Below are 17,762 nucleotides of genomic sequence, written 5' to 3'. Positions count from 1 at the left end.
ACATTTGGGGACTTGGTAGATGGCATGAGCTTTTTTTTTTTTTTCCAAATACCAAGTAGGGAAGCAGAAGAGCTCCTTTATTGACTGGACTTGAATACAGAAAACAAAGTTCATTGGGAAGAGCTCTAAATTTTTTTTCATCAAAATTAAAACCTTTCCTTTAACACAAACCTGTGCATTATTTGTAAATTCTTCATTTAAAGCAGTGAATGCAGGACAGTTTTTAAAAACCCAGGTAATAAGATGTATTCAGTTATTTGAGAAAGTGAAAAAGCTAACTGAGAAGTATTACAGACAAACTTAAAAAATATTCAAAAGCACTTCAAATACCAATAAGAGTTTCAAATGGAATATTTTATTCACATGTTAGTTGTCTTTAACATGTACACACACACTGACATACTCTGATTGGTCTGATTGGAACAAGGTTTGTCTATCCTAAAGGAAAATGAAAAATTAAAAATATATTAATTTTTCATTGTTATAGACAATTACATCCACATCAGTTACAAAGATTTTACTGATTCTGTTCAAGGAAGCAGAATGGAATAGGAGGAGGAAACTTGTGGGTAAATTCAACAGTGACATAACTGAGATCTCAACATGAGAGCTGACAAAACATGGATTTTTGCTGTGAAATTTTTCTTTGCAAAATATGAGAAAAGTTTGTCAATGTGTAGTAAATAAGAGAAGATGGTGAACTTTATCATAGTCAATTCTCACAGTATTGTATAGGGGCATCAAGAAAACTGCTTAGTCCTTCTCTGGGACTAGTTTCAGAACTTTGCCAATTGCAATGGTCTTACCCTCATCTCTTAAAGTAAAACGACCCATCTGAGGAAAATCTTTGAATGTCTCAAGGCAGATAGTTCCTGCTGTCCTTAAACGGGCAATGCACACTTGATCTTGCTTCACGAAGCGGGGCCGTGTCTTACTCTTTTCTCCTGATTTTTTATCTACCAAGGAGATTAAGGCTGTTATCTCAACTTCCTCAATACAAGTATGAATGTGCAGCACTGCATTATAACCTGGACAGATGATGGACTTGTGCTCAATAATCACTATCTGAACATCAAATGTGCGTCCAGAATGGCAAAGATTAGTAGGATCACAGAGTATGAATCCTGGAAGAATCTCTTCTTCTTCAATTCCCTTCAGTCTGATTTTAAGGTTTTCACCCGGGGCTACATAATCAGTTTCAGCATCATCAGAAAGTATTCCAAGAACTTCCACATTGTGCTTGTTTGGCATCATCACAAGCTGCTGGCCTTTAAAAATGGATCCTGATTCCAGCTTTCCCAGGACCACAGTGCCCATATCCTTGTACTTATCCACAATTGGCAGTCTAATTGGTCCATCAATGGATCTGTTGAAGTTTGGCATATTATCCAGATATGGAATGAATGGTAATCCAGTGTACCAAGGGCAGAAATCTGATTGCTCTTTAATATTTGCCCCGGTCAGCCCTGAGCAGGGCATAAAGTGAATGTCCTTTTTGGGACTAAAGCCAACTTTTTTCAAAAAGGGCACTAGCTTTTCTTTACATTCTTCATATCTCTCAATGCTCCAATTTACTGTGGGATCATCCATCTTATTAATAAGCACTATCAAGTATTTCACCCCTGCCGTTTTTGCCAACATTGCATGTTCTCTTGTCTGTCCACCTTTTTCAAATCCAGTCTCAAACTCTCCTTTCCTGGCAGAGATCACCAGTACAGCCAAATCAGCTTGAGAAGCACCACCAATCATATTTGGGACAAAACTCTTATGGCCAGGGGCATCTAAAATTGTAAAATGTTTCTTTTCAGTCTCAAAATAGGCACGACCCACTTCTACTGTTTTACCCTTGTCTCGTTCTTCCTGGTTTGTATCTAAGGCCCAGGACAAATACCAAGTTTCTCTGTTTTTTTCTTTAGCTTCTCTTTCATATTTCTCAAGTGTTCTTTTGTCAACCATTCCTGTCAAAAACATGATCTGTCCTCCAATGGTTGACTTCCCGGCATCGACATGCCCAATGAATACCACATTTACGTGTTCTTTTTTAGGAGCACCTGAGGGTACGACCACAGATTTCGATTTTCTGATTTCCTCTTTCTCCATCATTTCCTGGCCACTTTCTTCTGGGGGCCCCGAATCTCCCAAGGAACTACCCCCTGGCTCGGCTTCACTTACTTCTTTATTGTGCTCCCATGACTCTTCTAAAACCATCTCCACCTCTCCATTTTCTACAACAGGTTCTGAAAGTTCCATGGTAACGGCTGAATTGGAACCTTCACGCCACAATAACTGTTCCTCTTTGGAATGTTCCACAGGTGCCCCCCGTCCCAGCCTTTTACCTTGAGGGTCGCCCGCGCCTGTACAGGTTTCATAGAAGCCGGGGGCGTCGTTCGGGGGGGTCTGCGGCTGGCTCGGGCCCCGCAGGAAGGCCGGCACGAACTCCGCGGCATGGACGTTAGGCACGAAGGGTTTGGCGTTGATGTTGAGCTGACGGCTGAAGGCCGAGCTGAGGGGCTCATGCTGGGCCTCCGCGGCGGCCGCCGCCAACGCCGAGGAGGCTCGGTCCCCGCTCGGGGCCAAACCCGGTGCTTCCATGTCCACCTGGTCCCAGCAGTCGGGAGCCGAGTCGCTGCTGCTGCTGCTGCCCAAATCCATCGTCTTCAGCCCTGATAGATGCGGGGAGGGAACGGGTTTAATGGGCCAGAAAGAGCTGGCAGTGCCGCCGGGGGTGAGGCGGCAAGAGTGGGGAGTCGGGATGGGGAAGCGACACGAACCTTAGCGGCGGCGTGGAGGCAGCCGGGTCCCGACACTGCATTCGCAACTGCGGCGGCGGCAGCAGATATGGCGGCGCAGCCTCTCCTGTTGTGTGTGAGCGGATCTCCTCCCCCAAACCCCGACCACTTCCGACTCTTCCACTGCCGACCCGGTGCCGGGCGGGGATTGACCCCTAGCTGCCATCCGTATGCTCGGCCTCCCGCATCCTTAGTCCTGGCTGAGGTCCAAAAGGCTTTTTTTTTTTAATGAAAATTTCCATTCATTTTTGTATACGCGCTCCGGGAGAGCGATTTGACCACGATGTAATGATTAAACCTAGACAGGCACACCTGATTTCCAATTCTACTCAGATTCTAGTGAAAATGAACATTCCTATTGAACAAATGGAGGTAGGATAGGGGTTAAAGGTTTACCCAGCAACTGAAAGAAGAAATTAGTGATTAGGGAGGTGCTCTTGAAATACAGGAAGATGAAGATGAACCTTGGAAATGCGACTTCAGATCAGACATTAATTTGAAACCCTTTCCAGTGCGCTGCCTGGCCCCCGCCCCCCCCCCCCCCCCCAATAAATAAGCCTGTAACTTTGGCTGATGGCTTTCATGGTGTAAAGATGGGCTTATAACCTCTTTTCATGCAAAACACTTGGGCTGTGTCTGCTTGGAAGAAGTTCCCAATGAGACCCGTGTCCCAGTCTAGCTGCACAACCTATAGCATTTGTGCAGGTGCCTGGACAATGGCTAGCCTGTGATGTGGTGGTGGGTCAGATAGACAGGTAGGGGACTCAGATCTCTTGTATTCTTTTCATCAACTGTATTCTGGTGTACCTGCCTCACTAACCTCCCTGGAGTACAGCTGAGGTGCCCAGCATTAGGCTTCCCTCTAATTCTGGGGACCTAGAACCTTCTTAATGCTGATAATGGGTTTGATCTTAAGAAAGAATCAGTGTCATATTGGAACCTTACAGGTGTTGTGGGTATCAGCATAATTAAGCCAATTAAGACCTCTGAAATGGACAAAATTCATAAGACCCTAAGCAATAGAATCTCACTCGTAGCGTTTGTAACACTTGTGCCAAAGCCTAGAAGAGCTGGTTTGTAAATTATCTTAATTTAGGTCAAACTGAAATAGAAAAAAAGGTCATGGGAAAATGTAATTTGTTAGTATGAGATAAAGTCATATTAAATAAATCCAACAACAAGCCAGAATATAAAAATTAGAAGCAGATTTAAAACAAAAATTTTGTTCTCAACATTTCAAGGGTAGAAAAAAATGTCCTATGTCTAACACACTTGCATGCTTGGTGGTTTCAGCCTGGTTGCCACTATTTTACTAGTTCTGTGCTATTCCTAAGCCATTAGATGTCAAACCCTTTCATTCTTTTTGCCTCAGGTAAAAAGACTTAATTATTTGCTATCACTTAAAGAGAATGTACTCTTGCCTGGAAAATCCCATGAACGGAGGAGCCTGGTAGGCTGCAGTCCATGGGGTCGCAAAGAGTCGGACATGACTGAGCGACTTCACTTTCACTTTTCACTTTCATGCCTTGGAGAAGGAAATGGCAACCCACTCCAGTATTCTTGCCTGGAGAATCCCAGGGACGGTGGAGCCTGGTGGAGTCTATGGGGTCGCACAGAGTCGGACACGACTGAAGCGACTTAGCAGCAGCAGCAAAGAGAATGTGCACACCTATTCACAATGAATAGGAAGAAATGAAAGGGTGAATGTGCGGAAGCCATGTGCTGAAGACTCTCTTGGGCATTCTGTGAACCTCGAATAGACTTAGTAAATTGTCTCTGGGAGAACTTGTCAAGGTTTAGGGAATTGTGTTCACATAAAGTTAGCAATAGCAAGGAAGCAGGACAGACCAGGGACGTTTCCTTTACCTCGGTCATTTGTATTAATCATGAGAATATTAGCATAACTGCTACTTAGTATTATCTCTGTTAGAGAACAAAGGATGAGTCACTTTTAGAACCTTAAAGGAGAAATGAGAAATGACTGGATGTCTTCACAAACCATCATCCTTGGGGTTCAGGAGAAGGCAGATATACCAGAGAGAGAAACACTGACCAGGAATATACATGGAGACTAACCTTGGACCAAACCCTAGATTTGTGTGATGGGGCAATTGTCTCTGGTGGATCTGCCTAGAACTTTGAAAGAGTTCATTAGTAAATGGGAGAAGTCTCATTAAAGGCTTTTTATTTTTTTAAAGAAAGTGTAGGAAATATCTGGTCACTGCCTAATTAATCATTTTCAACTTAATTTTTATTGCAAAATAGAGCACAAATACAGAAAATTGCATAACACAAAAATTATAACTTATTGACTTAGAAGAAAAACACACTTGTAACCACCACTCAAATCAGCAATTAGAACTTTGCCAGTCAATCCAGAAGGCCTCTCTCTACCCTGTCCAATCACAACCCACTCCTTCCACCCTTAAATGTAACCACTATCCTGACATTTATAGTAATCACCTTCATGATTTTCCATATAGTTTTATCACACAAATGTATACTCAAACACTGCAGTTCAATTTTGCCTAGCTTTTTGGATACTTTTTTTAAGTCTCTCGATCTACAGGTTCCCAATCTACCCTCTATTTTTTCACATCATTTATTCATTCGAGAAGGTAGATCATGTGACTTGTAGAGTTTTCTACATTCTTGACTTTACTGATTGTATCCCTATGGTATAGTTTAGAATATCCTTTTTTTCTGTGTATTTCTTGTATATCAATAATTGAATCTGTGAACCAGATATAGGTGTAATTTTTAAGCAAGAATACTTGAAGGGGAATTTTTAGTATTTCCATAAAGAGGCACATAATGTCAAGTTGTGACTCCTTTTACAGTTAGCAAAAGTTAATGATGATTGTGTAGAGACATTACATCAGTAGGGTTTGCAAAATTGTGATGTTGTACTTCTATCATTCCTCCTTTATTAATTGGGATGCACATTTAAAACAATTTCCTTTTATTGACAGTTTTGTTATTTTCAGGTACAAACTGTAAAAGAGAGTCGGGGAAGTGCCTGATTATTTTTCTTTGAGTGTTTTCAAAATGATAATTTTGTTGCCTACAATCCTTCACAGATGACAAGGATATTACAAAAGAATAACTTTGAATTACTGGATTTACATATATTTGATGTTTTAAACAATTTTTCTTACTACACTTACTGAATTTAAGATGGCCCTTCATCAACCAGTGGAAGCCTCTTGAAGTTGAATTCTGAGTGGTTTTGAGACTATGCTAGTAGTCCTTCATGGTTTTTTTATTATCTGGTAAGACAAAATGTACCAGACCAATTTTATATATTTCTGCCAAACCAGAAATACTGGTTCTCAATGATAAAAGGGGATGATAAAATTAGAAAATAAAATACTTATTCACTTAATTTACCCCACCTACGCATGTATTAGAATTCTTAGTACTGCCATCACCAATATGATTAGAGAAAACAGATTTGTTTTTTTCCATAAGCTCTTCGCATTCTCTGCCAGTACATTATGGTTGAACTACATTTATGTGATAATGACTCACTTTTGTTGAGTGTTTCCTGGGTGCAGGTTGTATTTCAATTACTTTCTATGAATTTTCTTATTTCATTTTCCCTATCATTCTGTGAATAAGGTAATCTTATCACTATATTTTACAGAGAAGAAATGGATGTTTAGAGAAGCTGAGTGAATTATCCAAGATCATATAACTTAGTAAGTAGTGGGCTTTGTGTTCAAGCACAGACAGTACAATTCTAAGGCCATACTGGCTTGTAATATCTATTATATACTTAAAAATGAATCAGGAGATTAGGTAGGTTTAAATCACAAAATGAGAAAAGATGGAAATATCTTAGATTATCTGGAGAGAATGGAAATATTGGTGAATTTTTGAGAGAAAGGATAATACAGTGAAGTTCTTTTATGAGGACATGTTTTCTTCCTGAAGTAGGAAGTAACCCTGTGGAGACTGTTAAGGAAGAATAAAATAAGAAAAATGAGGAATGGGAGAAGATTTAGGATAGACTTTTGGGGGGAGGTGGCTGATTTGAGAATGTAAAATTATTTTCTCAAGAATTCCATTTAAACAAAAGTACTTTATACTGGAAAACATAATGTGCTCAGGCTTTGAGATTCCTCTTTTTCTCCAGCGTACATCTAAATTCATTAGGCAGCCTAGAGCACAAACAGAGTTTTAAGTTTCACCCAGGTTTTATGAATAGTAGTGCCAAATGGACTGGAAGGAGAAGAAGAGAAATATATCAAGGGACTAGAGAGCACAGGGTTAAGAACACTGTGTTGGATGCCTTATATTGGTTTTCTCAGTATTGGTTCTTCAAGCTCCGTTCAAAAATATCCCTCTCTATACTGAAGAGACCGGGCAGCAGCTTAGTTTTCCATTTCCTAGAGTTTTTAACTTAGTAGGATTCCAGATGCATTTTACCTTCTGTCAATCTGATGCACACTGATCAAATTTATTTTAGAGGCATTTTAGTGAGAGAGGTAGAGAGATGTTAAGATGGGCATGCTGGAGTTGTGAATGTAGCTGCAGAGCTAACAATTCTGGTGGAATTTCCTGCTTCCAAGAAAGCAATTAAGAGCTAACAATTCTGGTGGAATTTCCTGCTTCTAGGAAAGCAATTAAGACACCCTATGCCTAAAGCCAACAGATATGCTGGAAACATCCTGATTCCCCACTCAACTGTGGCATCTGCCCTTGGGGACCAACTTTGCTGAATGACTATAATAATCATTCTGAGAGGCCATGAATAGACCTGTATCTCCAGGCCCTAGAAAGACAGTGTTTATATGCTCCTAACTCCTGAAATTAATCCCTGTGCTAATTAACATAGAATGCTTTCTGCTGACAGCAACCAGACATTGACTAGTACAAGTACCAAAAAATGGGTTCAAATTCAAGGCCTGACATTTTAAACTATTTTCTTTGTTTGATATCCTTAACCACTCTGTGCCTCATTTTCCTTATCTGATGAGTGGAGATGAATCCACATCCACACATACCACCCTGAGGTACTAGAGGCAAACGTCATGGTGAGTATAAAGAGCCAGAGGGGCTGGAATTATAAGACACTTCAGTAACATCATCATTACTAAACACCAATATGGTAAATTGTGGGACATCATGGATGAAATGCCTGATAGCCAAACATGTGTGTAAACAGGAAGAAAATAGCCTAATTTTGAGGTTAAATGCGGGGGTGGGGGGGAATGTATCTCCATTATAAGGCAATCCTTAATGACTGCAATGTCAACACCATACTCTATCCAATGTTTCCAGTCCTAGGTGAGAATGTAATCGCAAAAGAGGTTAAACTATCAAGCAGTTGTTTTCATACTGATTCACACAAACAATACGGGAAATATGAAGAACTATGAAAACAGATAATCAGTCACTCAGAATTGCTCACTTTCCACCAGTGTACACAAGTGCCACAATAAAATTTAGTGAAACAGAAATAAAAAGATAACTATGTGATATGATGGGGATGTTACCCAATGCTAGAGTGGTATTCATATTGCAATATATAATGTAAAAATCAACATACCATCCAACTTAAAAGTATAGAATATTATATGTCAATTGTATCTCAATAAAAAAAATTAGTGAAGCATGTTCAGCTAGAACTGAACTGCCTGATAGCTGAGTGCTGAGGTAGCCTAACCAGAAAGTAAAATTATTTGGGGGATAAAAAGTGGAAAAATATCTGTAGACATTAACATGATGGCCAACAATTCTGCATAAGTCCCAGCATTTCCTATGCAAAGATTACTGTGATCTCAGAGTAATGAGACAAATTCAAGGGGCTGTCTAACCCCCTACATTTTATTCAGCACTTCTCAGGTAGCAGCCCATACTCAAGCAACCATGGGTAAAATAATTTACACATCCTAGACTCTGTATGCTTCATGATGTCCTGGTGGTCTCTTGTGAAGCTCATTTCACAAGGACACAGGAAAGCTAGCTCTTTTGCCCCAGGTTAGAAATCAGAAAACTAAACTTTGGAGAAATGGAGGTTAGTTACCAAAGGGTCTTTGATGTGTTCAAGGCCAAAATACTCTGTCCTCAAAGTGCACAGCCATGATTGGAAAAACCACTGAGGGGAGGAAGCTGAGTAAAGAAGCCATTGGAGATTTACTGATAAACAACTTTCACAGGGGTGCTGGTACAATGATATGGAGGAGAGAAGTGTGTCAGGGAAAGGGGAAATGTGAACCATGCAAGGTTCCAGAAAGTAGAGCAATAGCAGATGATGGCACAGAGAAAACAGTGTGAGCAAGAATTAATGGTCATGTGGGGAAAGGACTTTTGTAAGCCAAGAAGGTAATCAAGTTCATGAGCTTAGTTGAGTTACTTGTCCCCCAAATAAGGTACTAAATTCCAATGAAGGAGAAAGAGTCTTCATTCTTCAGTCTCCAAATGTAGTATGCATCACACCCAAGACAGCCAAGGGGATAATGCCAGTTTCAAAATCTGGTGGAGGGATGAGCACAGTAATATAATGTTGTAATAAAACAGTCAAGCATGATGTCAATACACTTTACTCAGTTTGACGTACTTCAACCCACACTAACTGAGCACTGGCTTTGCACTTGCCCCTGTGTGGGCAGATTCACACTATGAGTCTGCATCATGTAGGGACAAATTTAGTGCCAATAAGACTAACAACTAAAATGGATTAAAACACATCAGCTATGATTAAACATGGGTTCATAGTGGCTCTAAAGGAACAAAGACCTCATGGTCGCTGTGACTAAATGCTAGGAAATAGATTCATTATTTGGAAATTGGGTAAGCAGAGGGAAATAATGAAACAGTTATCCTGTGTGTGGCACATGAACTATAACATTGGTTACCAAACAGTGGATTAGGGAAGTGTCTCATCAGAGAAGAATTTCATCTAATAAATGAAGAAGCATAGATAGAATGAAAATACCTCCATTTTCAACCTCAAATGACACAAGCACTGTATGCAATGAGCACCAGTATCTGCTTGCTCTACAAAAATAGGGACAACCATACAATATTCCCCTCCCAGTGGATGAATGCCACACTGCCTCTGAGCCATTCTTGCCAAATTAGAAGACTGAACCAGAAGACAAGATCTAAACTCCAATTTGCAGGAAAAGCTGAAAGTGTGTTAAATGATGCCAATGAGATGAAATCAGCAAGATGCTGCATGTGGATGACTCTGTAGAGCAAAGGATTCATTTCTCATGAGAAACAAAGAGAGCAAGAGAGGGGGCATTTTACAGAGAATTAGCAGGCATATTGAAAAACTGCAGTGCCTGAGACTAAATGGGATCCAGAATTGGTGAAAACATTAACATTTATGAGAGGGTAAAGAAGACGTGAGTTCAATCCCTGGGTCAGAAAGATCCTCTGGAAGAGGAAATGCCAACCCACTCCAATATTCTTGCCTGGAGAATCCCATGGACTGAGGAGCCTGGCAGGATGCAGTCCATGGGGTCACAAACAGTTGGACATGACTGAACAGGCACACACACCACCACACAAGGGAAACTTTGGGCTTCCCACGTGGCTCAGTGGGAAGGAATCCACCTGCAATGGGAAGATCTCCTGGAGAAGGGCATGACAACCCACTCCAATATTATTCCATGGAGAATCCCAGGGACAGGAACCTGGCAAGCTACAGTCCATAGGGTCACAACGAGTCAACACGACTGAGGCGACTGAGTACAGCACACAAGGGAAACTTTACCGTGAATACTGAGGATACTAAGTGGCCATTAACTCTTGTCTAGGCATGATAATGGGCTTCCCTGGTGGCTCAGACTGTAAAGAGTCCACCTGCAATTTAGGAGACTGATGTTTGTTCCCAGGTTGGGAAGATCTGGAGAAGGGAGTAGTTACCTATTCCAGTATTCTCCCCTGGAGAATCCCATGGACAGAGGAGCCTGGTGGGCCAGAGTCCATGGGGTCACAAAAAGTAGACCATGACTGAGTGACTAACACTTTAACACTTCAAGCATGATAATGGCATGCATTTTGTCACTAAAGTACTCTTTTTAAGTTGTCTTTATCTTTGAGAGTTATATTATGAAATACCTGTGGATTAACTGATAAAATGTTTTAAGATTTGTCTGAAGAAAACCTAGAGGGGCGGGGAAATTAATAGGTTTATATGAAATAAAATTGACCAAGAGGTCATTACACTTGAAGTTGGGTAGACTTACATGGGAGTACATTATAATACTTAACTGTTGTGTATTGGTTTGAAAATATCTATAATAGACAGTTGTTTAAAATATCCAAATCTACAAAATAGACTGACGAAATCAGAATTTCTGGATATAGAGCTAGTATTATAATTTGTAAAAGTTAACTTCAAATGAATTTAAGTGAAAGTTTAGAATTAAAGGTAAATAAATAGGGCCTTATTTTTTTCTTGTTTGTTTGTTTTTTGGACATTTGTTCCTTTTTGTTTTTGTTTACTATAAGAAGTCTGGAAGCACCCATTTTCTGATTCATCTGTGCCAGGATATCACAAGTCTCCATGGCTTCCATTCCCCTGCTGCACTCTTTTTTTCAGGTTAAGGTGACAACCTCATACAGTCACACAGCTGTCTTTGCAAAAGCTCCAGGAATCTCTATTGCATTCTAAGTACCACTACCTTCCTGTGCCACATCTGTCCTTCTCAATATAAAAAGGCAAACACCAGAGAAGTCCGCAACACATTCTCCATACATCTCATTGTGCAAGACTTGATCACAGAGCCACCTTTAGCTATAGAGGAGGCTGGAAAAATCATCACTTGACAAAGAGAAATGGTGTAGCCATGACTGGATTGGAGAAACCCCAACTCCCACCTGGGGACCAAACATATTACTGCTTTGACCAAAATTAGTTTTTCCTACCACAGAGCATTGGTAGGAAATGCTGAGGGTAAGAAATGAACAAATCCAGTAAGAAAGGAGAAGCAGAGCTCCTAGAGCCAAAAATCAAGTCAAGGGTAAGGAATAAATATGCACTGAAGGGGATACACTCACAGGATTGAGTTACATATACTATCCAAGCACTTTCACACCTGCTGTATTGTTCAGTCCTCACAACAATTGTGCAAAGGAGGGATGTGGCATCATCTCCTTGTTTTGATGAGGGACCAGAGCCTCCGAGAAAAAGGGAAAGGTGTCTTGATGGGGTTCTGATTGGTGGCTCCACCACACATTGCTCTGCACCTCTGCCAGGGGTTCTAACAGCCATCCCCTGGCTCACCAAAATCACTGTGGGAAATATTGACAGGGCAAGGGAATGAAGTCCACTTTTTGCTCAGCACTGTGCTGGGAATATCCCAATTCAGGAAGGAGGCCTACTTTGGTTCTGGCCCTTCTGTGATGGTAGATGATGTTTCTAGAGTTAGGGGTCACCCAGTGGCTCACAACTGCTCCTGTCCCACACTCGTCGTTCTGCACACAAGGTCACAAGTGAAAAGTGTGAACATGGGAACTCAGTTATGGGCTGAGAAAGGACTTCAGGGCCTAACTCAGGAGGTGTGAAGCTTGATGATCTGACCATAGGTAGAGGTGCTGCCAAGCTGATCACATGGACAGCAGGTCTGGTCACCTGTTCACAAGGAATGAGCTTGATGTATATTCATCCCATGAGCACCTGCTGAGTCCAGCAGAGCTTCTGCCATAACAGCAAGTATAGTTTCTACAAACCTTTCTTGTGCCTCATTATGCCATTTCATGCCAGTGGAAGATTGCCACTCACAGAGGCAGAGTGGTTCTTTATTGTGTCAACTTTCTTCCCCTGCCATATTTGACCCAATGCCAGAATCTTGTGACCCAATTCTCTTCTGTCCTTAACCTCCATCCTTTAAGACTTGGGTCTTGTGAGATATAGATCCTGCTGACTGAACCCTCGCCATCCCCTAGTTAAGTACGTGCCTGTGGCTCAACACCATTTGTAGACTGATTAGTTCTCACTCCATAAGTCTGTTCAGAAGGACATGGGAAGAGAGGAACCTTCCCACCATTGTGGGGAAAACTCAGAGTCTAGTCTTTGGATGTTTTAAAGATATAACATTAAATTTCAATCAAATTTTTCACATGTCATGAAAAGCCATTGAGAAATCATAATACTGCAGACTTACCAGTTGACAAGACATTTAAATTCTCCTTCCTCTGAAACCCTATTACAGACTTACTAAGCCCTCACTAGGAAATCAAGATACTGCAAGGTGGAAGCATTTCTGCTCACAGTAGATTCTGTAGGTAAGTAAGAACAAGGAAGTAGAACAGACAGTAGGGGGATCCCTTCTTTATTAATTTTATTATATCTTGTTGATATTAATTGTTTCATGCATGTTGTTGTTCCAAGCATGTTCCATGTTGTTTCTTATGCAATAAAAGAAGCAAAGGCTTCAGGTACTGAAGTGAGAAAGGAGAAGTTGTAGATTGCTGCTTTTGCTGTCAATCATGTTGGGTTTTTATCAGAAAAGAGTCACCTAAAGGGAGAGAAATGGTGAACAGTTTGCTTCTACAGAGATTGAGCCTAGAAATATCTGGGTTTTTTTTTTTTTCTGTCTTTCTCACCTGAGATGGCTGAGCTTCTTTGATGAGGTTTGGAAGGGAGTGTACAATTGCACTGCTCTGATCTTAAAGTAATTCACCACTGAGAAAAGAAAGTTACGATTAGAGGTCTGAGAAATCAATGTGGATAATTTCTTATTTCACTTAATTTAATTCTGTGTAGAAAGTAAATGGTCTGTGATGAAAAGCCTTTTTAATTCTCTTCTGTCTGGTAGGATTAAGAACATTCTCACTCACTCATTTGTTGAAACATCACATCCATTACTTGGCAGGCTTGTCAGGAGAAGGGGAAATGCAATATTCCCCTAAAATATTGGAGATGTGGCTGGAAAGACATACAGTGAATTATGCACATGCCTACAGTGGACTAGCAAAGGCTGCTTCTAAATTTTTCTTATCAACCCAAAAGAAAATGGAAACCTTGTTATTTCTATGCTCGTGTGTCTTCTAGATGCATGCTACAAGATGGTTAGTCTTGAAAACATATGTTGAATCAAATAAACCAGAGAGAAAGGACAAATGTTGTATGATTCCACAGATATGAAAAGTGTAGAATAGGCAAATTCATAGAGACAGTTGAAAGTAGGTTAGAGGATACCATGGACTGGGTGGTAGTGTTGGGGAGATTATTGTTCAGTGTGAACAGATGTTTGCAAAGGAATGAAAAATTTTGGAAAGAGTGGTGACAGTTCTACAATATCATGAATCTAATAATCCCATTGAATTGTACAGTTGAAATTGTTAAAAGAGGAAAGTCGTGTTATGTATAAATTTAGCACAATAAAAATATTTTAAAATCCTTAGGACTTTTTGATTAGGAGCCAGAAGTGTCTCCCAAGGGCCAGATGGGTAGGAAGGGGTATTCATTGGAAGGGGTATTTAAGTCTGTCTCTGCATAATATTGGCAGAACCCAGGCAGGGTGACCAGTACACAGCAAGGGCTCCATAGATATTACATGCTTAGTTGCTCAGCCATGTTTGACCCTATGTGACCCCATGGACTGTAGCCTACCAGCCTCCTCTGCCCATGGGATTTCCCAAGTAAGAATGCTGGAGTGTGTTGCAGTTTTTTCTCAAGGGGATCTCTCCAAGCTAGGGATCCAACCCGCGTCTCCTACGTTGGTAGGATGATTCTTTACCACTGATCCACCAAGGAAGCTTGAGAAATGAATTGGCTTATTATAAAGCATTCTGTTACAATCGTAGAAGGCAAGAAAAGAAGCTTCTTGTAGTGGATAGAAAGCATCCTCAAACATAACTGATTTTAATGCAACTATTTCAATAATCACTTTCTGAATGGTCTATAAATTCCAAATAAATGTCATAGTGGATTTTATAAATTTACAAGTAAGTATTGTCAACAGGAACATATTTTAAATTTTTTTTATTTTCAATTGAAAGATAATTACAATATTGTTTTGGTTTCTGACATACATCCACATGGATCAGCCCAGATATATGTATGTCCTCATTTTATATTAATCCATTTTATATTAACTGTTTCTGATAGGGTAAAGTGATGGGAAAAAACATATCATTCTAACAGTAAGCAAGAGAACTTAGGAATAGCTATATTATTTTCAGAATGTCAGGAGCATTAAAAAATCACATCTACATAACTGTCATAACCACAAGAAGCCTAAGAAGTCATGACTACTAAATGTGAGTCAGTATCCTGGATAGGCTCTTGGACATTAGAGAAAAGCTGAGAGAGTACGAATAAAGCATAGATTTTGTTTAATGATTATTATCAATATCAGTATATTAATGTGATAAATGTACCATATTAACATAAAATGATAGTATTAATAATATGAGAACTGTCACTGTTTATAGTAATTCTAAAAATCTAAAAACTGTTGCAAAATGTAAAGTTTATTTTTAATAAGTATATTGCTACCATGTTGCAGTACTTTCAGTTATCTTGGGGGTCTCCAGACAGATATTATCTAAGACATAAAATGTCATTTTCTTTAAAAGATTTATCTTAAAAATAGTGTCTGAAAACTTCCCAAATTTAAGGAAAAGAAATGAAAAACCAAAAAACTACAGGCTCTGGGAAATGAGAGAATTCAAAATCGGATAAACTCAGAACATTCTTTTCCAACACTTTGAATTACTGAAAGCTCAACCAAGAAAATAATCAAGAAGTGAAACACTCAGAAGTGATACATTATTTAGAGAGGAAAACAGATTCTAGTAGTTTTTTTGTTTGTTTCAAACCATGGAGGACATAAGGAAGTGGTATGTCATTTTTTCAAGTCCTGTTTGTTTTGGAGGTTGTACAATGTGACGATTGATTGACATATACATAAAGAAATGATAAACACAATAAAGTTAATTAACATACCCATCACCTCATATAATTACCTTTTTTTGTGGTGGCAGCACATACAAACTCTTCCTTGCAATGCCAAGTATTATTAAATCCAATCATAATGCTGTACATTAGATTACCAGAAATGATTCATCTTGTACCTAAGAGATTGTGTCCTTGTCCAATATTTTTTGAGTTCTTCAGAAAAGAATCCATAACCATAATTTTAAATATGGAGATACATTCCCTTAGGAATGAGGGGAAAGAAAAGACATACTCAAAACAAGGAAAGTTACAATAATTAGTCAATTACAGATATATCCCTAGAAAAATGGTTTAAAGAAGCTCTCCAAACACAAAGGAAGGATAACTAGAGAAAACTTACAGCTTCAGAATGGAAAGAAGAAAGATGGAATGTTAAAGAGGTGTATGTATATACCAGCCAGAATGGCCTTCATCAAAATGTTAACAAATAATAAATGGTAGAGAAAATGTGAAGAAAAGGGGACCCTCCTACACTGTTGGTGGGAATGTAAACTGGTACAGTCACTGTACAGAATGTTATGGATTTTCCTTAAAACACTAAAAATAGAGTTGCCATACGATTCAGCAACCCAACTCTCAGGTATCTATACAGAAAAGAAGAAAACTATAATTCAAATGGATACATGCACCCCTATGTTCATAGCACCAAGTATATACAATAGTCACACATGGAAGCAACCTAAATATCCTTTGACAGATGAATATAGATACACACATTTGTTGCTCAATCACTAAGTTGTGTCTGACCCTTTGCGACCCCATGAACACATGCATAAGCCGGGCTTCCCTGTCCTTCAGCATCTCCCAGGGTTTGCTCAAACACATGACCATTGAGTTGGTGATCCTATTCAACCATCTCATCCTCTGCCACTCTTTCTCCTTTTGCCTTTAATCTTTCCCAATATCAGGGTCATTTCCAATGAGTTGGCTCTTCACATCAGGTGGCCAAAGTATTGGAGCTTCAGCTTCAGCATCAGTTCCTCCAGTGAATATTCAGGGTTGATTTCCTTTAGGATTGACTGGTTTGGTCTCCTTGCAGTTTAGGGAACTTCCAAGAGTCTTCTCCACCACCACAATTCAAAAGCATCAATTCTTCGGCTCTCAGCCTTCTTTATGGTCCAACTCTCACATCCATACAAAACTATTGGAAAAACAATATCTTTGACTATATGGACCTTTGCTGGCAAAGTGATATCTCTGCTTTTTAATATGCTGTCTAGATTTGTCATAGCTTTTCTTCCAAGAAGCAAGTGTCTTTTAATTTCATGGCTCCAGTCACCATTTGCAGTGATTATGGAGCCCAAGAAAAGAAAAACTGTCACTGTTTCTACTTTTCCCACTTATATTTGCCATGAAAACATGGAACTGGATACCATGATCTTAGTTGGTTGTTTTTTTTTTTTTCATGTTGAGTTTCAAGTCAGCTTTTTCACTCTCCTCTTTCACCCTCATCAAGAGGCTCTTTAGTTCCTCTTCACTTTCTACCATTAGAGTGGTATTATCTGCATATCTGAAGTTATTGATATTTCTCCCAGTCATCTTGATTCCAATCTGTGTTTCATCCAGCCTGGCATTTCCCATGATGTACACTGCATACAACTTAAGTAAGTAAGGTGACAATATACAGCCTTGTCATATTCCTTTCAATTTTGAATCAGTCAGTTGTTCCATGTAAGGTTCTAACTGTTGCTTCTTGATCTGCATACAGGCTTCTCAAGAGACAAGGAAGATGGTATGATACTCTCTTAATTTTGAGAATTTTCCAGTTTGTTGTGATCCACACAATCAAAGACTTTAGCATAGTCAATGAAGCAGAAATAGGTGTCTTTTTTTTCTGGAATTTCCTTCCTTTCTCTAAGATCGAATGAATATCGGCAATTTGATGTCTGGTTCCCCTACCTTTTCTAAAACCAGCTTGTACATCTGGAAGTTCTAGATTCACATACTATTAAAGCCTACTTTGATGAGCATAACTTGGTAGCATGTGAAGTGAGTGCAATTGTATGATAGTTTGAACATTCTTTAGCATTGCCCTTCTTTGGGATTGG

The 17,762-nt window shown here is 39.7% G+C and overlaps 1 protein-coding gene across 1 annotated transcript; it reads right to left on the bottom strand.

The window, feature by feature from the left end:
• Nucleotides 1-333: 333 nt before the first annotated feature.
• GSPT2 (G1 to S phase transition 2) lies at nucleotides 334-2,873 on the bottom strand. The gene is made up of 2 exons (XM_061136357.1): nucleotides 2,772-2,873; nucleotides 334-2,663 (listed from the first exon to the last, which is right to left on the bottom strand). Exon 2 carries the CDS (start codon nucleotides 2,650-2,652, stop codon nucleotides 754-756), a length of 1,899 nt encoding a protein of 632 aa, XP_060992340.1. The 5' UTR covers nucleotides 2,653-2,663; nucleotides 2,772-2,873; the 3' UTR covers nucleotides 334-753.
• Nucleotides 2,874-17,762: the final 14,889 nt, after the last annotated feature.

The sequence above is a fragment of the Dama dama genome, chromosome X (genome assembly GCF_033118175.1).
Source record: "Dama dama isolate Ldn47 chromosome X, ASM3311817v1, whole genome shotgun sequence".
Classification (NCBI taxonomy): domain Eukaryota; kingdom Metazoa; phylum Chordata; class Mammalia; order Artiodactyla; family Cervidae; genus Dama; species Dama dama.
The sequence above is the reverse complement of the archived record's forward strand: the minus strand, read 5'-3'. Positions and strand labels throughout refer to the sequence as shown.

What these genes read in the sequence shown, in the direction of transcription:
- GSPT2 (XM_061136357.1), bottom strand. Translation starts at nt 2,652, where the DNA reads ATGGATTTGGGCAGCAGCAGCAGCAGCGACTCGGCTCCCGACTGCTGG.